The following is a 21073-nucleotide window of genomic DNA, read 5'->3' as shown; positions in this document are numbered from 1 at the left end:
CATGCTTCAACACCAATTAATGAAGGAGACCGCACGGTATTGGGTCTTGAAGCTGATGCAGGCTCTTTTCCCTTCCCTATTGGTCTTAATGCAATACGGCTGCGAGGCTGGAGCAGTGGCTTTGAAGTGTGGTCCCTGGACCGGCAGCAGCAGCCTTACTTGGGCCCTACCCAGACCTAGTGCATCAAAAAAACTTGGCAGAAGCCGGCCATGTGTTTAAAGAAGTCCTCCTCTGGGAGATTTTGATGTTCACTGGAGACGGAGAACCATGGGTTTAGAGGAACGTACACATTCCTTCTAAAGACAGGTTTCTCAAAAGCAAGAAGAGCAAATTCCTGGATCTGTAAGTGACTGTGCTCAACCTACCTGCATGGAACTCCCTTTCCCTGCAGGACCTCACACTCCTCGGTGGGGCCACAGAGGCCCGAGTCCCGGTGGTGCTGGCGCCCTGGCCTGCAGCGACACTCCGCTTCCTCGGTCCGCTCGTTTTTTACACACTCGGCAAATTCGCCACAGGCCAGGAATTTGCAGGGATCTGCTTGGTCGGCTGTAAGAGAGGGACCAGATTTTAGTGGATACATAGCTGCCCAAGCGGAGGAACTGGTGGAAATCAAAGGCCAGAGACCAGAGATATTGGCCATCACTCCATTTTGGAGTGATTGTCCAGTAGTGATGACAGACTGAAAAGTGAAATGCACATTTCTCTCTTTTTGAGTTTATGGACACAGGTGAGAACATATTTACTCAGAATATAATTGTGCACAAACTTAGTTGGGCATCCGAATCAGCTAGAGGCCTTGTTAGAACACAGGTTCCTGGCCCCATCCTCAGTGTTTTGGAAGCAGAGGGCTTGGGATGGCGACTGAGAATCTGTATTTCCAAGGAGGTCTCAGGGGCTGATGCATCTGGCGGGCACATTAGGGAACCAGTGCATTAGAGAATTAAGATTTTTGTTTGCTAGGTTTTTAAAGTAAGCATTTTCTGCAGAGATGAGTTCTGAAAGTATATATTTAAGACCAGGTCTACCTTACAAAGTAGTCAAGTAGACATGTATGTGGACAGTTTTGAGAACTCAGGACAATTTCCTCACTATTAGTCCCTTGTTAGAGATCTTTCCTTTGGATTAATAGTTTATCGTCTATTAAAGTTCAAATAGATCTCTAGTCTCTGTTTTTGCTTTTTGTTGATTGTTCTCTGATATTCTAAATTCGGTAGCATTGTCTCAAATTTTTTTGTAAACTGGATTATAAGTCAAGGGAATCTCAGAATATTTAGATCCAGAAGGCCTGTGGCCCCCTGCCAGCTTTTCCTTGTTTTTTGTTTTTGTTTGTGTGTGTGTGTTTAAGATTTTATTTATTAATTTGGGAGAAAGAGAGAGAGAGAGCATGTGCCAGCAGGAGACGGAGTGAAGGGCAGAGAGGGAGAAGCAGGCTAAGCAGGGAGCCTGACGCAGGGCTCAGTCAGGACCCGGGGATCATGACCTGAGCCCCAGGCAGGTGCTTAATGGACTGAGCCACCCAGGTACCCTTTCCCCTGTTTTTACACAGGTGAGCACACTAAGTTGTCAGGCAGAGAAGCGAATGGTCCGAGTCCCCACATGCTGATGGCAGAACCAGAACAGGCCTCTGGTCCTCAGACCATTGCTCTATCTGCCCTGGGAGGGAATCCTGTTGAATCCCAGCAGTCATTTAACCTTCAGATTATTCTTTCCATAAGAACCTATTCTGGGGGTGCCTGGGTGGCTCAGTGGGTTAAAGCCTCTGACTTCGGCTCAGGTCATGATCCCAGGGTCCTGGGATCGAGCCCCACATGGGGCTCTCTGCTCCGCAGGGAGCCTGCTTCCTCCTCTCTCTCTGCCTGCCTCTCTGTCTACTTGTGATCTCTGTCTGTCAAATAAAAAAAAAAATAGAATCTTAAAAAAAAAAAAAAAAGAACCTATTCTGTGCAAGGAGCTAGTGCACAGGTAGCCATGCATAAAGCTGTCCTTCCAAGAAGCCTAGGGGAAGGTAAGAAATATAGACAGATATTTCTATATGAAAAGCCCAGTACCTTGTCTAGTATAAGGGCTGTAAAGATGAGCTCTAAATATAAATTAGAGAGGAGGTCATTGTTTTGTTTATTTAAAGTGATTGGCATTTGTATGTGCAAAGACTATAAAAGGCATCCCAACTGGACCCGGCAGCATGAACAGAGGCACAGAGGTGATAAAGCAACAGATAAGAGAGCCTACAAGATCCACTCTGGGGGCAGCAGACACTCACGGGCAGGAAAGAAGGGAACCCAGATTGGAAAGGTAACTTAAGGCCAATTTTCTGGTAGTTCTTGAAGGCCATGCTAAGGAATTGGACTCTATAGGCAGGGGGAAGCCATGGAGGATTTCTGGTCGAAGGAAGGGTCTCATCAGAATTGTCCATTAGAAGATACGTAATAGAACTGTCAGGGTTAGGATGCTTTCAAGTGGTCATCTGGTTCTGTGTTTTCCAGGAGGGAACATCTGTAGAACTCTAATTCAGCAGGACTTAACAGGTTTTATACTAAGAGGTTGGTGGCTAAATACCGCCCCCCCCCCCCCCAATGCAGGGTAAAATAAATTTAACAGGTTTCTCTCTTTCCCTTGTTCCTCTTTCTCTCTCTTCCCTTCAAACTTACCCCCTTCTCTTTTTACATTAAAGTTTCTTAGGGTCATTAATAAGCTAATGTCTATTGTGAATCTTCAAGTGGAGAACACAGTCAGCAGCTTTGCCAAGTATACTGCCCGCAGAAGCTCTACCTAGGGTCACTGGGGTTCAGGTTGTGGGGTGAGAATTCCAAAGAACACTTCTATTCGCGGCTCCGATCCAGCGCCTCCTAGTGGTCCAGAAGTGAAAGCGCGTGAGATTAGTAAAACCACCCCAAGCTGTGGGCAAGAGCAGATCCTGGAAAACACTTGTTTTGGTCTCCTAGCAGGTAGACCTGCTAAAAGACTTCACATGAACTTGTATCTGCAGCATGAGGGTCCCTTATGGACAAGCAGGCCTCACTTATGTGAACTGGCTTCCTCTGCTTGAAAGTTCTAAAGCTCGCCATGTTATAGGATCCTTGTCACTGTTTAGAAAATGACTCAGATTTACCCGGACAACCCAGGCGATTCACATCAGGGCCTGGCTTAATAAATAACAGCTGTCAGCAACCTTACACTCAACACTTACCGTCTTGATAACAGAAGTTAGAGGGAATAGTCGGAGCTCCATTTCCTTCTCTCTGCCCCAGAGAAATGTATCAACTAGGAAAGCTGACGGCCCGCACAGATTCTAACCCTCTGAAGAGTAAATGTGTGATAACCAAATGAGTTCCCCATTAAAAAAAAAATTACTATTTTATTCTCATTTCCTTCAGGCCGCTCAGGCATAGTCTAGGCACCAGTAATGCCAAACAGAACACAATAAGGCAACACTGTCTTGAGAAATAAATTTATCCACATTTGAAGGCCCTGGATCAGATATATTTGAAGAACAAATGCACCTAGTTTATAGATAACTTGCTTTCCCTGTGTTGTGGATTCAGAACCAGTCTACAGAGAAGTAGGAGACTTCACGGAGCTTAGTTTTTGTTCGCTGTGTGTTTGCTGTGTACACTTTCCTGGGTAACTAAGACAACACTCGTTGACTCAACAAATATCAACTTGGCCCTTCAGAATCTTCAGCACTAAGAATTTCAGGCCAACTAATTGCTTAAGATTTTAATTTTAACCTTATATAAAATTTTACATTTTAGATAGAGTGTTAGAGATGAAAGGTATTTTAGAACCTTCTCACGAACTGGCTCACTTTGCTGATGAGGAAGCCGAGACTCCGAAGTTGAGCTTTGCAAAGCCCAAGGCTGTTTGTGCGGGTTCTCTGCGTGAGGAGGAAGTGCCAGGGAAGGAAAGAGCCAGGAGGGGGCGCTGTGGGATCAGGCATGAAAAGGCAATTACGGTTAATTAGAATCGTTAATAGAAGAGATCATATATAGAAATGTAATTTGTGAAGCAGACGGTACTGTTTCCATTACTATATCTCAAAAATACTGTTCCTAGCTGTGTTGATGGTCCTCTACTTACCCACCAGTCTCGGAGGGGCCCCTACAACTTTGGGCTAAAGGCAAAGACTGAGAACTGGATGAGGCTGATGATGGGGAGGAAGGGCCATGGAAGAGAAAACATTGTACAACGGGTGAAAATTTTGTAGAATATTTTTAAGCGAAGCTTTCCCTCTACTGTTATTTCTTTCCTTGTCATATCCCAAAGACATTTCTCCTTAGAATGAGGGACTCATCCATCAGTCACCGTTAGGCTATACGACTATTTGCCTCCTCCTTAATATGTCCCCAAGCCTTTGCACAAAACAAAATTTGCACAGAATCAGTCTGAACTTCCCCCGTCTGCTCTTCATTTGGTCAATACTGACAGTGTGAACATTAGGTAACAACAACCTGCAGTGCTCTTTTCTGAACATCTGTAGCTTGGAAAGAGGGAGGACTCTGACTGGAGATCAGTAGTTGATGAGGAAGAGTGGAACCAGATGCCATTTTTTCTAGAAGAATATTTTCAAGTCATAATCAAGTTGTGTGTGGATTTGAAGAAGTCCTCATGATTGGTGCATAGACTAGTTGGCCGATAATTGCCTTAGCTTCCCCAATTTGCTTAAGCCCTCTTCCAATACGTTATTTTTATGGTTGGCACTATAGAAAGGTTTCTTCAAGAGCCTGTACCACACCCACTAGGGATCACGATCCTGAACCTCCAGTTTCACCAGGAGTGCAATGACAGTTACTTACAGGAACAGGGAGCTCACATTTATTGAGGCCATTTTGTGTTTGGCAGTGTGCTGGGCACTTCAAGCATGTCTTCACTCATATGCATAACCACCTTCCAAAGCAGATATCACTGCCCTCATTTTCATAAGTGAGAAACCCGAAGTCCATTTTAGCTAGAAAGTGTAGCCCCAGACTAGCATCTGTACGTCTGCTTACAATGTTCAGCTTTTGACACCATTCTAATGGTTTTCCAATATGGGGTTTCCAGGAGACCCAAGGGGCTGACAAGGGATGGTGGGGGTAGGGAGAGGCCCAAACATGCCAGCGTCTCCCCTCTTACCAGTTCACATATTAGACTTCCACAAATGCTTTCCTTTGAACAAAGGCTCTCTTAACTAAACAGAAGGTCAAAACCATGGTCTGCCAAAACTCTTTCATTAGGCAGAATGTTTCCTTAGAGAAGTACAGTCTGACACTACAGTAACTCCACATTTGTTCCTGTTGCTCAATGTGACAGCAATGGACACGGCTTGAAGGAAGTGAGCTGCTAAGCGGGGCCTGGACATATGTGTGTCATTCCGAGATGTACAGCGTAAGCACATTTTCTTTATCAGTTTCTCCCTGGATTTGCTTATGTAACGTCTTTTATCTCTATCCCAAAGGTCCTGAAAAGCATTCCCAACTGCCTCATGAGGATGTCCCTTAGCTCTTTATCATGTGATAGAAGCCATTTAAATAAATGTCCCTTGCCTGCAGGGAACACTTTGAGGCATTTTACAGTTAACATTAAAAAGATTATGGTCTTGGTCACCAAGCAGTTTATAAATTCATAGGTCCCTGATGTCCAAGGCTGTCTTTCTCAAACTTCTTGTCATGCTTGTCAGGCCCGATAAAAGGATCTCCCAGTCTCTCAGGCCTCTGAGGGTCTGTGGTGCGCATGTCACCAGCTCCAGTTCATTGCACGGCGCCCCTTTCCCACATACAGCAGTCAGTCCTGCCACTTGTCCCCCCAACCTTGGGGCTGTGTACTGACTGATTGCCTTTTTGCCCTGTTCTTTATCGTTCTTTATAATTTCATGATGCCCTTCTCTTGCGCTCTGTGGCAACATTCACGTGTTGGACAGGAATGGAAGCATCGCTTTTGACAGGGTCCGGTCCTAAGGCAAGATTTCAGCTCAATTTGGCTGAAACTCAGGCTTCCCCTGGGCTGGCCTGGGTGGCGACCTGTTGGACGCCTCTCCTCCGGCTCCAGGAGCCCTCTTCAGTGTGATGACACCGAGTGTTCGCTAGATGGCGCTCAATAGCAAAACAAGTAGGAAGAGACTTCGGGGATGAAACTGTAGGAGCCCCAACTGCTTTCGGTCTTCCTAAAAACCACTGTGCGGTGCGCGCGGGTGGAGGGAAGAGAAATCTGGAAGGAACTCGCGCGGTGGCGGAAGGAGCTCCAAGGGACGGCTGATAGAGCCATGAGTACTGCGAGATGACCGCGACAGGCTGGGGGAAGGTAGCGGAAACTCCTGGATCACCTTTTCCCGTTCCCAAAAGGCAGACCTAGGGCTCCGGAGTTCGAGGCAGGGGGGACCCTCACGCGCCCCGGCGCCCAGCCTCACCAAGCCTCACTCCTGGACGCGGTGACTAGATTTCCCGCGGATGGAGAGGGAGTAAACCCGGCCACGTGCGCGCACCTGCCGCTGCAGGGTGGGGGTGGGGAAGGGCTGGGTGGGGGGAGCTGTAGCGCCATCTCTCCCTCCCCTCCCAGCTCATTGCCAAGGTTGTGAGGTCCGGGTTTCTCTTTGCCCAGAGCATGAGTGGATGACAAACCTACCCATCCCAGTCACTGGCAGTACGCAGGGCGCAGGACACCTGCTTAGCTCACCATACTTCTAAGTACTCAACATGTTTTAAATTCTTTAAAATCCGAAAAAAACCCCACAATATAATCCACGCTGGGTATTCGTCTTTATACCAATAATCATAAGATATAATTTTACATATTTTTACTTTTATTGATTTTTTGACTGACTTTAAAGATTTAAAAAAATCTATTTGAGAGAGAGAGGGAGAGATCACGAGCCGCAGCAGGAGGGGGAGACGGAGTTTCAAGCGGACTGTGCGGAGTCGGGACTCGATCTCAGGACTCCTCAGGACCCTAAGATCATTACCTGATCGGAAACCAAGACACTGGGGTGGAATTGACTACGCCACCCAGGACCCCCTGATTTTAAGTATTTTTAGTAATTAATGTTAATTTTTTATTAATATTCATGAAAGGCCTTGAGCTCACAAAATCTTAATGCAGCATTGGTGGTCTACCTCCTTCTTAAGATGGGAAGGTTGCCAAAAATACAGTGTTTGGTGCTCAGCACTCAGTAATTTGTATGGCTGTGCCTATCCCCTAAGGGTTCTTTTGAGCTCTGTGCAGGGACCTCACCTTCCACATAGGCCCAGCTGGTTTATTTTCCCAAATCCTGAGAATATTCCAGGATTTGCTGGACCAGCGGAGGGAGTGGGTTGGCTTATGGCTGCTGTCAGCGTTGCTGCCTCCAGGAAAGTGCCCTGGGTGGAGGAACCACCCCGGGAACAGTCTGTGCCCTTGGGAATGTAGCTTAGCATCTTTAGTCCCACTCAGCCCTTCTATAAAATGGGTTATTTAAACCAGATAATCGCTAATGTCCTTGAAGCTCAAATATCTATCTCCCGTTCTAGGTGTCCTAAGGGAACCTCACAGCTGGACATTACTGGGACATGTCCCTCTAGAACTCTTCATGGAACTCAGTGATCAAAATAAGGTTAAGAAGAATCTATAACCTAAGTTAATACTTCATTGTTTTATTATTGGCCAAAACATGTTTTGCTCCTGCTTTAGAGCGGAAGGACAGGATTAGAGAATAATCACTCAATGATACAGCACCAGGCATGTGGTTGGAGATTAATTAACGCACATTTGTGGAATTGAGTGAGTTACTAACAGGAGTTCTTTCTGGGTTAAAGGGACATGTAATGTGAAAAATCTCGGGTTTCATTTTAATCATCCACCGTTCTTAAGAACAATAATCACAAACTGTTTAGCGTAGGTACTCAGAATCTCTTCCTTCTGTGAACGGATGTGTGAATGCCCTTACACATCTTGTCCTGGCTCAGAGACTAAAGGATTCTTTCTGCTCTCGCTCATTATTCCTGTTTGCCACACTGAGGCATTTTGGATGCATTGGTGTTAGGATTTGAATGTCCCAGGAATCAGCTGGTGGATGGAGCGCTCTTGGAGCAGGGGCTGTGGGAGGCGGCCTGACAGCAGGGCTGAAGCCCACGCTTCCATGCAGGCTTTGCATTCAGGGGTTCCGTGAAGGATTCCAGGAGCATCTTAAACTCACATGTGGAATGAGGACCCTGGCTGAAACTCTGGAGAGGGCTAAAGGTACCTGGAGGTCTAGGCAATGCTGGGGTTCCCTAATGGAAGCAGGCGTGAGCAGAAAATCCCCATGATGGCATCCCAGGACGCACAGGGCAGTAACAGTGGAAAAACAAGAGAGGAGGCCAGAGTCAGGATGGGGGTGGGTTAGGGGAGGGTGGGGCGGGGAATGGGGGGCAGAGGCTGGGAGTGTCTCCTGGAAGAATTCCTGTGGGTGCCTCAGCTCAGAAGGGACATTCCTAGCAGAGCCGGGAGTACCTGTGAAGGGGACATTAAGAAGTTCAGGACTTTTGTTTCTGAAAGTGAACTTTTTTCTTTCTTTTCTTTTTTTTTTTTTGGCATTCTAAAAGTATAACAAAATATTATAAGAAATTTCACTTGGTGAAATGTGAAATCTAACAGTTCATTTAGGACTAATTAAACTTGTGTGTTGTCATTTTTTTCTAAGTAGATTAAACAACATTTGTATACCCAGTAAGAGGGTTGATAAGACTCTATAGGGCGCCTGGGTGGCTCCATCGTTAAGCGTCTGCCTTTGGCTCAGGTCATGATCCCAGGATCCTCAGATGAGTCCTGCATAGGGCTCCCTGCTCGGCAGGGAGTCTGCTTCGCCCCCTGCCCCTCCCCCTGCTCATGCTCGCTCTCTCTCACAAAAATAAATAAATAAAATCTTTAAAAAAAAAGACTGACTATAAAGAGGCAATAGACAGACTTGAAGAAAGCACACAAAACTGCTACCAAGTTCCAGCTGCAGCCCTCAGTGATTGTGTGACAAGTGTTAAGTTACTTAAAATTCTCTAAGATACAGTTTCTCTGTATAATGAGGAGAAATACCTACTTTTCATAGTTATTTATTAAGATTAAAAATAACGTCAATTACTAGTAGCCGTTATTGTTTTTATGGTCACTACTGCGATACGTGACATCTATGACCTTTCCAGAGCTGGCCACTAAAGGGTTTGTTCTGGCTGGAGGCATCCCGGATGCCAGTGTATAATTAATTTCAGTGTTCACCATTTACCAGCCTTGAAATCTCCCCATTTTCGAAGAGAATTTTTGAGAATTCAAGGAGAGAGTGAGTTTGAATAAGTATGTGTAGTTTTGCATTGTTGAAATCTTCAACCTGCGCAGCTAACTGGCATAAAAGCCGTATATGCTTCTAAAGAATTTTCAGAGCAGCCTAAATGAAAGACGACTCTAGCTGCCAGGATGCCGGCAGAATCGTGAGCAAGCTGTGATTTATTCCATCTTTCAGTTGATAAATCACAGATAGTTCTAACATTGGTTTATACTTTCTATATCATAGATTCCTTTATTCGGGTTGTTTTCAAAAGCTGAATGGCAACCACACGCGGCGATAACACGGTGTCACTTCTCCTACGTGTCTGTACCTCTGCAGATGTCATTTGGCTTAACCGATTACTGGCCCTCATTTAGAGACACAGCCAGGAATTCAGACGCTGATCTGAATGTGGAATGCTACCCACCTAGAAATCTCATGAGAAGTTTCAAAATTTCTCTTCTTTAGTCTAAAAGTAACCATGGGATATTTCCCCCTCCCAGTATTACCATGACAAACTACATTTCCACCTCGATGTTAGGCCAGAAAAAAACAAATGAAAATGACTTGACTGGATTTTGTCTCAAGTTTTGCCAATAGAATTAAATAAGTGATCTATTTGGACATTTCCTGTAAATATGATAAAATCAGGGCTAGAAAAGAAATGCTAAGTCCTCTGACCAAGAGTGCCTTAACCCTTCCCTCAGCTTGACTAACTCTAGGCCCCTCACTTCTCTTTTCTTAGTGTAGCTAGTTTACAAAACTTGTAAATTCATTCTCTGCTCCTTTGAGATATCAATCTTCTTTAAAGCTTCTTGCCAGTATTACAACTCAAGACTGTCTTCCCCAAGGACCTAGGAACCATTCCTCTGAAATGTAAGCATCAAAGAAGTAGCACCCCTGTCTCCCAGTCTCTGTGGGAGGGTAGGATCCTTGCTCTATATTGTGAGACAGGCGGGGGACAGGCCATGTGGATGGTCTCCTTTTCTACTTCATCCCAACGTCACTAAGATCTCACCTCTGCTCTTGCCATTCTGTAGACTGCTTTTCCGAAGGGTTCTAGCAACCTCTGGATGATCTGCTTAAATGACTGCCATGCATTGTTCACTCACAGCTGCTGAAATAGCTGAATGTCCTTCTCTCCTGCTCTTCTCTCCCCGGCTTCAGCAACACCGTCTTTGGCTCCTTTCAATGACAATCCTATTCCCCATTAAGTGTTGGGGTTCCTCAGAGATCCAGTCCCAGTTCTCCTTTCCTCCTGCCCTACACCTTGTCCTGGACCATTTTTTCACCTGTTTCTGGTTTCAACTGAGGTTTCCCAAATGTGTATTTTCCACGCTGGCCTCTGGCCTCAAGACACCTGCTTCATAGGATAGCAGTCAGTTCACCGAATGTCCATTTCTGTAAAACTGGTTTTCCCCAAAACATTTTTTTGAGTATTTTTATGTCCTTAAGATAGCTTATTAATTTCACTTTGTTTTCTGCATTAAAAACTTTAATGAATCAATCTATGTAGCTTTTGTAGTTATATATTTTTGCAAAGTATTTTTAAAATTGGCAATATTTTAGGAATGATGAAATATATATATATATATATATACACACACACACACACACACATATATATTTTTTTGAGAGAGTGCACCCCTGTGCACGCAAGGTGGGGGGAGGGGCAGTGAGCGAGGGAGAGAGGGAGAGAGCAAGAATCTTAAACAGATTTCACACCCAGTGGGGAGCCCATTGTGGGGCTTGGTCCCAGGACCGTGGAATCATGACCTGAGCCGAAATCAAGAGTCCAGAGATCAACTGACTGCGTCACTCAGGTTCCCCCATATTATATGTTTTAATTTTGTAATTTTGAGACTACTTTAAGGACTGTTTAGTACCTAGTTTGAAGATTTTTTGAGTTTTTTTATAAAATTTGATTGAACTGTAAAAGACCACAGTCATAAAAAAAGAAAGGAAGAAAGAAAAGAAAAGAAAAACAGGACACCAAAGTGGTGCATAGAGGTCCAACAGGGGCTTTTAGACATCCTGGCCTCAAATGCACTGGCTCAGCACGCCCTTCCCTTCCAGGCTAAGCTCCCTTCTTTCCGTACTTCACGTCTGAAGCTGCTAGCACAGTGAAATAACGGAAGTACCCTGAAACTTCCAGAAGTGTCTGCATCTTCCTCCTGCCCTTTTGTGGGGGGAGGGATGGGGGCTCGTCCCTGCCCTTCTCAGCCGGGGTGACGGAGTGGGGGGGTGGGGGGTGGGGGGGTGGGGGGTGTTCTCCAAGGTATCGCGCACTCGACAGCGCCATCTGTGGAGAAAGCCTGCCATGACATACCCTGGCCTCTAGAATTAATTGCTGTCTCTCGTGGGTCATAATATTTCTGCTCATATCCTGATCATTGTATTTGGTAAACTTAATTATAGCTCTTTGCATATATATCTGTTTCTCTTGGCTGATAGGGATTTGGCTCCTTGAGGGCAGGGATCCACTTTTGGGGTTCTAGTGCCTATAATAGTGTCTGACTGGTAGCAGATAACCCCTACTTAATATATGAACAGGGGCCCCAATCATGATTGTATTATCATTTATTTGTCTAACTTTTCTATAGCAGCAAATATAAGGGCCAGAGGGAGTAAGATGCTGGTGGTTTAAGAAAAACCATCCAACAACAGGAAACAAAGAGAAACATGGACCGCATTAACCTTAAAAGTCATCCTAGAGCACTAACAAGCCCAGCAAGCCCCCCCTCCACACCCTCCCCCAGCAGACAGGGATCACCTGTGGGCCAACTCAGCCAGCTGCCTGCATTTTTACGGGCTACAAGCTAAGAAGAGTTTTTCGGTTTTTAAATGGTTATCTAAGTACCTACAATATACCCTTCATTTGCTTTTTGGCTCACAGAGCCAAATATTTACTCTCTGTCCCTTTTAGGCACATTTTGCTGACCCCTAAAATGCATCAACTTTGTCTGATTTACCATTTGCTCTTGGTGATGCTGTCTTACAACTCCAGAGAGTAGGAAGTTACACTGTATAGGAAACGGATAAGACGAAAGGGTGGTACTTTCTGTTTTCTATTGAGCACAACATCCTTATTTCATCATTCTGCTTTGTTCTCTGGCTGTGTCGAGTTCCCTTTCCAGAGCCTCTTCACACCAGATTTGTCATCCTAATGATTCCCTCATTAATGAGTGAGGTAAAACTTTGATATACATCACTCGCTGTTTGTATGAAAATGACGTTTTCCACATTTTAAGGGTTATTCCTTGATAAGGGTTGGGCGAGGAAGGGATGGGTGGGGCTGGTGGCTCCCAGGCCTGGGCAACATTGGACATGAGGCAGGGGGACCTCCAGGGTCTCACAGCCTACTTCTGATCGCCTGTTTCTCCCAAGAAGAGAAGCTAGGGAAGGGCAAAGGGTGAGACACAAAGTAAGTGTTGCTGTATTTGGCCATCCTGGTTGGGAAAAGGTTAAAATTATAGGATGCCTTTTCTGTTTTCCAAGCATAGATTATTGGGATTTTCTCCCAGAGATAAAGCTGGGTATTTATTCCCGGCACACGGTACCTCCTGCAACTACCTCCTTTTCTCTTTAAAGTTTTCCCCCTTTTAATTCTCTTTCCAGGGGAGTTTTCTCAACAGACTGGGCCAGTACCAGTGAGTTCAAGTAAACACTGGCAAGAGCAAACATGAATCAGGGAGGTTCCTTGTATTTGCTAGATGACCTTCTGGAACTATCTGGGATTTTAAGTGCCCCTCAGACCTCTTTTAATACATGCTGGCAGCTGCGCACTGTTGCACATCAGCCCGAGCCTTAGACACTGGAAAAGACTATGCTAGCAAGAGAGCCAGGGGCTGTGTAAATTGGAATTTGAGTCCCTGTTCTTCAGGAACCTGAAGTAATTATCTTCATTTGGGGTGCAGGGACCTGAGAGGCAGCATGATCAGCTGGTTGCACTGGTTGGTTGTACTAGGAGGACATTTTAATCAGCTTGCCTGTCAATCACCACGACAGCTTGCACTCCAGCATACCACTAAAAGGAGAAAATCTGGATCAGTCAGTCACGTTGAAAACCTAGGAGCAAAATAGCTGTCATATTCTAGATTAAAGAAAAAAAAAAAAAAAGGAAGAAAACTATTGGAAATCATCTACATTTGTTTCCTCAATTTGTTTTAAAATCTAGACACCCATTTTTTTCCTATGACCACAATACTAATATTGTGCATATTCCCCCAAACTAAAATCATACAGGAGAACTCAGGCTAGACACTCACGCTAGAGACAGTTTACTGTAACTACAGGTTTTTTGTTTGTTTTTGTTTTGTTTTGTTTTAAATGGCGTTTTAAAATTCAGGTTCAAGAAGGTTTATAAGATAAGTGGATTAATAAACATAAGAGTTCATTACCTCTGTTGAGAAGCAGTGGTGGTGAATGTTTTAGGGTTGGGGCCATCCCTGCCTGGACTGCGCCAGGACGTGAATAGGAAGGAAGAGCTGTGGACAGTGCGAGGATGAGGTGGGAGTCGGCGGGTCTGTCACTGGGGTGGGCGCCTGACTGCTACTCACTCTTGGGGGGCCTTCTCTCCTTCCTCCATCCCCAACCCCTTCCAACTGCAGGGGCACTACTGCAGGGGGCTGCAGCTGGCACTACTGCCACAGATACGTGCATGCGTGCGTGTGTGTGTGTGTGTGTGTGTGTGTGTGTGGCTGGCATCCTGCCTCTCCAGCTCTGGTGCTGACCAAGCTCTACTCAGCCTCCCTGGAAATTCTCAACTTGGTCTCTACTTTTGAGCTTCAGTGTTCCCCTCTTCGTTGTCCAATTTCAGCAAGAAGAATTTTTTCTCAGTAAGTTCCATCCACTGCCCTCCACCCTGCTCTTTGGTTATAAATTCCCACTTGCTCATGCTGGAGAGTCCCCTCTCCCCTACATCAAGACCCCACTGCAGTGGTCCCCACGTCCGTCGAGATGGCCCTCCTTGAATAGTCTTCCTTACCATCTTGCCAAGTGGCATCAAATTATTATTTTCTTTTTTGGCAGTACTGGCTACCTTGGTGGCTGCTCAGCCCTCGCCAGCACCAGCCACCACAGGTTGTCTCACTGGGGGAGACCAGCCCAGAGGGACTAGAATTCTCTACATTAATATCTAGCCCTAAATGCTCTCTTGCCGTCAGACAGTGGGTCTCAGTGAAATGGGATTTTATAGGAAAATTCAGTGCTTTCTTCATTATGCTTCAGTGATTCCCAAACTGAAGCAATTTGTAGCTGAAAGTGGCATATCAGAAAGTGCTCATTACAAAGTCTTTTTGAATGAAACAGGCAGAAGTCTGATCACTCTAAAGTATCCCCCTTTGGGCATCCTGCAAGTTCTTTCGGGCAGGGACTGAATTCCATGTATTCATGTCTTGTGTGGGGGTGGATAATGTTTATTGTTTTGGATTAAGCATGCAGAAGATGGTCAAGGTCTGATAATCAACCACTTGCTGGTTGGGCAAGTCTATCCTTTGCCTTTGGGAAAATAATTAAACCAGGATCTCTAGAGACGTGGTGAGGAGCTCACCTCTACTCCCCGCCTATTCATACCTTCTTCCTTTCCACCCCTGCCCCCATTGATTGGAAGAAATGCTTTTGGGGGCAGGTTGGCACAATGGCTTTTCCCAGTAAATAGGAGCCCTTTTAGGTATTGGATTTATCCATTTTGGTATATATATAGAGGAATTTGTAAAGTTACATTGTTATAGATTTTTAACTTTTATAAAATCCTATTTTGGCTTTCTAACTCTGCTGTCCTCAAATCCTTTGGTTCAGGCTTTACTTATGTCCTAGCTGGCTCACTACAGCCAATTCTTGGCAGACTTCATCCATCTGTCCATCTGTCCATCCATCCATTGTTCTGTGAGTTTTCAATGTATCAGAAATTCAGATTTTTCTCATTCTCTAAGTATCTAGTAAGAAAGAGCGGTAAGGTAATGTCCCAGGCAGTCCCTTGTTGTTCTAACATTAAAAGAATAAATTGCCCATGTACCCCACAGTAGACGAGGCAGTCTGGAGGCAATTCTGGGATAGCTCCCTATAATTTTGTCTCCAGCAGGGACTGAAACCAAAGTTAACAGCATCTCGTTTTGGTTGCTTTTGGCTTTTTAGAGGAAAAGCTACATAGTCCAACTGGTCCCAGGAAATAAGCACAATTTCAGTTCCAGCCTCCATACAAATACCCTGTCAGGGTACTTTTTATTGTTCTCACTGGTGCCCTACGTAGAAGGACCCTTTGCACAAAGTTATTAAGGACAGTGTTACCGTATTAACTACCAATATTCCTTAGTTGGCTGTGATGTAGTAGTTGTGAACACTTGTTCACAACTGGGTGTTGTGAAGATTTGTTCAGTTAATCCTCACAACTGTTTATGATCCCCATTTCCCAGTTGTGGAAATTGAGTGCTGCCATTAGCGCATAGGATTCATATTCAAGGGCCATATTCATGGCCCTCCCAAGTCATTGCTGTGCTGTGTTTCCCTCCAACATCACACGGTCTCCTTGGCATCCCTGGCAATGTGTTACCAGCTTCCTGCTGTCTTTCTAAGGCGCTACTTAAGTGGCACCTTTGCTGAGAAGCCCGTCTCCAGAGCAGCACACCTGAGTTCTCCCGTCTCAACATGGCTCCTTACGCTGACCTCATGTTGTTGGATGGGTCTCTAAGTCAACTGTCAGTTCTCCAAGGGAGGAAGGAGGCTGGACACTCACCTCTGTTACACTTTCTAAGTTCTGTACAGGTCCCTGCTCATTGCTTTCAACTGACTGGAGAAACTGGTCTCCTGATCCTAATTGGCAGGGACCCCCATGGTTCCTTCTCAGTTCTGAGGTGGTTTTCAGGGGAAGAGGCAGTATATTACCAGCATTTAGGAGGTCTTTGATTTCTTAGGGGGTCCTTGGGGCTTTCTTAGCTGCCCCTGTTCAGAGGTAATCACTCCCAGACTCAGTGCCAAGGGTGATCTGTCTTTTTAATGATCCTGTTTACTGAAATAGGAGGCAATTTTCTTTAAGTTGCTCAAAGTTCTGTTCTGTCAAAGGTAAGTGTCTCCCAACTGAGTCTCTTTGTTCGCATTTTGCCCAGGGCCCCTTTTCCCTGGGCCTTCATTGTGAGTCCACAGAAAGCTAGAGAGGATGTTGAAGATTCACTTCACTAATTCACAACCAATTAGGAAACTTTGTTTTGAACCTGACTAGAATGTAGCAGGGGCAGTAGATTTGGAGACTTGCCCCTCCACACTCTGGGGTATTAAAAAAAAAAAAATCTTCCTTTGATTGGTTAGAAAACAGAATTTTGAAAGTAGTGATGGCAACACTAATTTAGGCATAGCTGGTTACAGTGGTACACACAGCATGTTTTATTATCAGAACGAATATAAAATAGAATTTGCTTTCTACTATGTAGCTTTGGGCTAACCCCCATTATCTTCTAAAGTTTTCTTCACATCTAACACTTCTCTGTTTTAACCTGAGCACGGAAGCTGATCTAGGGTGTACAAATGGGAAGGGACATTATTTTCTCCTTTCCTTGTTGATGGTGCAGTGGCTTTTTTTTTTTTTTTTTCCAAGTTTGGATTTTGGTCTAATGATTAGTTTTCTTTCCTCAGGACACTGTTTTAGTTTCATCCTGAATTGTGTTATTAGGAGGCAGTTCTGATAGTTAACTATGACTGGAAGGTTTCTTAGGTAGAAACCCTCCAGGTTGCTGCAGTTTGCTAAGAAAGTGAGTCTGACTTCTAGCAGAATGCAAAGTAGCTTGGCTGTGGGGTACATTAAACAACAACAACAACAAAAACAATCTCTGAAGGCACAGCAAAAGTTGTGTTCTGAGGGGGAAATTAAAGCTCCCAGACTGTGAAGCACGAGGTGTGCTTGTTTTCTGCTCTTTGATGTAAGAAAATAGAACCTGCGTGGTTTAGGGCCCTATCTTTCTAATAAGGTGATCCATTAGCTTCCAAAATGTTATTTAACAAGTGGGATTTTAATTTGATTTTTGTGGCCTCACAAAAACTGAGTCAAACTTTGTGGCCTCACAAAGACTGTGTGTTAAACAAACAATCAAAACCAAGAAAACTCCCACAGTTTTCTGGGTTGGATTTTTTTTTTTTTTTTACCTGGTTCAATGTCGAGAGAGTAGCTGTCTATCTCCAGTTCAAGTCGTTGGGCTGCAGCAGAACGAAAATCCTCCAAGACCCTCTGCACAGCCTTGGTGAGGTTATAGGGCACTGACTTAGCGAACCTCATTTTGCTATTCACGATCACACTCCCATTTCTGAAGTTAAGTATTTCAAGTTGTTTAAATCCTGTCAGATTGGAGCGTAGATATGGAACCAGCTGCAAAACAAAAGATGGTATACCCTTAACTGTGTTCTAAGTGCTCAGCTGTTGCTAATTCCATTTATACTCACTTCTCATTATCTGAGGCATAAATTTCAGTTCCTTTTTGATTGTCTTTATTTTTGTGTTTGGATTTAATGGGAGACCGGAACACGACTATTTAATGATCTATTTGCACTGATTATGTCCCGTATTTCCACCTTTCTGTTTGTGTATTGAGATGGATGGGCAGTGATTTTCTTCATGATGAATTGTGAGAACAGAGGATTTTTAAAAATCTAGGCCAATGTTATCAGCAAAGCAGGAATGCCAGGTTAAGTTACTAAAAAAAAAAAAAAAAATCCAAGCAAATAAAAACATGTTCCAAACTAAGCTCAGGAGCAGACTGACCTATGCCTGTATAAATGGGACGTCTATTTGGAAGCAACCAATTGAAATGACCTATTGAAGGAACAGCTTACATATCAGCTTGTCTGTCTATGCAGGACATGCTTCCTGGTCAACCAGTAGGTCGTACAGTAGGAACAACAGGGACTGGCCATCCGAAGACTTGGTTGTTAGTCCTGAAACTGTCCCCAGCCAGCTGTGTGACCTTCATCAAAACATTCATCCATTGTATTGGACCTCAGTGCCCTTATCTGAATTGTGAGGAAGAAGAAAAAGTGGTTCCTTGAGGAACTTTCCCAAATTGGAATTTAATAACCTCAAAAGCATGCCTAAGGGCATACTGTGGTTCAGATTCCCACACCTGCCTATTGTGAGCCACAGCCACCCCTGAGATCACTTTCCAGAAATGTCTGAAACTCAGCAGTGTCGGCCTTGTTCTTGGCCCCAAAAGTTAACCTCCTCTTTAATAAATTGACACCTATGAATATAGAGAATACACAGATGCAAGCTAAAATCTCCCAGGCCTAGCCCAGAACTACTTTTTCTTGTCTCTGTCTCCACCCCATCAGAATTTTGACTCTAACCTTGCCCACATTCCAATAGCCACCCCCCTGTAGGCAGATCATTAGCTGCTCCCTTCTCCCAAATCCATTTTCCTCTTCACAGGAAAGAGGCTGCCTGGCTAGAAACCACATTTCCCAGTCTCCCTTGCAGCAAGGTGTGGCCATGTGCTAGTTCCCATCTACAGAATATGAGTGGAAAAGTTGTGGGGAAATTTGGTATCACTCACTTTCTTAGGGAACTGCTTGCCCTGGGCTTCCTCTCTTGCCTCTTCTCACACGTGGAGACAAGGATTTACCGGTGACTCAGCTTTGTGTGAATGAGGAGACACCATTGGGGTTGTCAGAGTTATAAGACAGAGGAAATGTGAGTCCCTGGATGACACTGTAGAGCAGAATTGCCCTGCCCATCAAGTTGAAGAGAAATAAACTTGTATCTTATTTAAGTTACTACATTCCTTTTTTTTTTTTTTTTTTTTGAGGTAGAGTTGACACACAATGTTATATTAGTTTCAGTTGTACGACATAGTGATTCATCAAGTCTGTTATGCTACCCTCACCACAAGTGTAGCTACCATCTGTCACCATATTTAAGTTACTATATTTTTGATCTCTTCATTATGGAAGCTTAGCACGTACTCTAATTAATACACCTGAGCTAGGTGCACAGGGACTCTGTTCCCTGAGATTGTCCCAATATCTACTCACCTCACCTCACTGGGGTGGGGGGAGACCTCACAAAGTCTTCCTTTAAAGTTCACTTGAAGACCTCGGTTTTTATGTGGTTTTAATTTGTATAATGATTTAACTTACATGAAGCTTACAAATATTTTTTCTGTTATTTTCAGAAATTCTACAGTCTTTGCACTGGGTACTTTAATTGGCTGTGACTATATACAGATATCACAGAGTTGAGCATGTCTTATTATATGTGTGTTTCTTATGGTACATGTAGAAACAAAATAAACATGTGAGCTTTGGGAGTATTGTATAATCAAAAGTATAAGCCATCATGATCATCATCTCACTTTCTTTGTTAGGAACCAGGGATGATATGCATTTTAGCTATTTTTTAGTTTTATGAGAACTTAAGGGTAACTAAGAAATGAGTGCTTACACTTGAACTCTGGTCTCATGTGTTGTGGACCTTTCTGGTTTTGACTCCTTCCATTTGATGGCTGGAAAGCAGCCTGTGGCATTGTAATTAGGGAGAGCTTGCTCACACTGCTTTTAAATTCCACGTTCAGTACTTGAGTGGTTATGTATTATTCCTGGGAAAACTCCATTAAGAAGAACTTAATGAAAAGTTCTTAAGGATAAGATCTCATGGGGCTGGATGGCAGTATCTGTCTGGACTGTCCACAGCAGAACTTTCTTGCTTATTGGATCTGAATCCATCCCCACACTTCAGCTGAATGCCCTCGGCCATAGCTATGTCAGAGGCTTGTCTCTTGTGACCTTCATTGCTCAAGACAGCCAGTGATGATCTTGTAAAGTAGAAAAAAAAGAAAGGATGTGCATGGACTTGGAGGCAGTGCTTACTCACCAGCTGTGTGAATTGTTGCTCCAGAGCTTGGTACTCCAGAGAGCTCTTGTTGAACAGGTTGTTGGAGAAGGGCATGTTGGCGACTCTCAGACTGAAGAACACCACCAGTTCATGGCCCTTGGGGGCAATGGTCATGGAGCTAGTGGTGATGTACTGTAAAGCTGGGCTGGGAGTTGTAGTCTCCAAGAAATGACCTGCGGTAGAAACATCCCCACTGAGTCTTGGCACCTCAGAGGTGGCGAGAGTGTTCGTTAGATCCATTATGTCTAAGTCTCTCCCGCTATCTTGGCTGCCTGAAGATGCAGTTGAATGTGAAATTTCCAGAGCTGACTGGCTGATGGCAGAATAGCCATCCGTGGGGATGATTAGTCCTGGGATTGGTACTATCGTCTGATCAACGGGCATTATGTCTATGGTGTTTTGGTCAGTCAGAGAGAAGATACTGGATGGTGTAAAGAAAGGTAGAGTGTCTGATAGCGAAGCAGAGGCCTTAGCAGAAGGAGACCAAGAATGATCTGTGGAAAAAGCTTCTGAGTCCAATTCATTTTGTCCAGGTATTTTCCCCAAAGAAGAGAAAGCAAAAAAGGAAATCTAACGTTAGACTTAACTTAAAAAAAAAATGCATTTGCATTGATTGTTTTATTGTGATATTTTTAAAGAAGAAGAAATTGGTATAGAAAGGACATGCAGTCCTGTGTTCAAACCTAGGGAAGGAGAGGGTGGGTCCCCGCACTCATTGTATTCAGGCCCAAGTAGTTTCAGATCGATGAGAGTAAAAGACCACCAGTAACCCCAAATTTCTGCTTACCCAGAAACAACACACCTAGGGACCAGCTGGTAGAAACTCACTAGGTCACCAGGTGGTGCCAAAACACAGATGGCATTAGAATAGATTTGGATTCCACATTCCCATCTGGAACTCCCAACCAATTAGCTATGCAGTTTGGGCACAGAAATTTTATTCACCTTCCAATCATGCAAG

At 44.4% G+C, this 21073-nt stretch overlaps 1 protein-coding gene and 1 long non-coding RNA gene across 4 annotated transcripts in view; one reads left to right on the top strand and one right to left on the bottom strand.

The window, feature by feature from the left end:
- IMPG1 (interphotoreceptor matrix proteoglycan 1) overlaps nucleotides 1-21073 on the bottom strand; it is a 125274-nt gene that overhangs the window by 6946 nt on the left and 97255 nt on the right. For both annotated transcript variants that reach the window (XM_032339233.1, XM_032339234.1), the window contains 3 exons: nucleotides 20092-20606; nucleotides 17376-17595; nucleotides 367-547 (listed from right to left, as the gene is read on the bottom strand). In XM_032339233.1, the coding sequence (XP_032195124.1) occupies nucleotides 367-547; nucleotides 17376-17595; nucleotides 20092-20606 (916 nt within the window). The remainder of the gene's footprint in view (nucleotides 1-366; nucleotides 548-17375; nucleotides 17596-20091; nucleotides 20607-21073) is intronic.
- LOC116588326 overlaps nucleotides 6121-21073 on the top strand; it is a 66972-nt gene continuing 52019 nt past the window's right edge. For both annotated transcript variants that reach the window (XR_004284888.1, XR_004284889.1), the window contains exon 1: nucleotides 6121-6277. This is a non-coding gene — a long non-coding RNA (uncharacterized LOC116588326). The remainder of the gene's footprint in view (nucleotides 6278-21073) is intronic.

The sequence above is a fragment of the Mustela erminea genome, chromosome 4, assembly GCF_009829155.1.
Source record: "Mustela erminea isolate mMusErm1 chromosome 4, mMusErm1.Pri, whole genome shotgun sequence".
NCBI classification, from domain to species: Eukaryota; Metazoa; Chordata; class Mammalia; order Carnivora; family Mustelidae; genus Mustela; species Mustela erminea.
The sequence above is the reverse complement of the archived record's forward strand: the minus strand, read 5'-3'. Positions and strand labels throughout refer to the sequence as shown.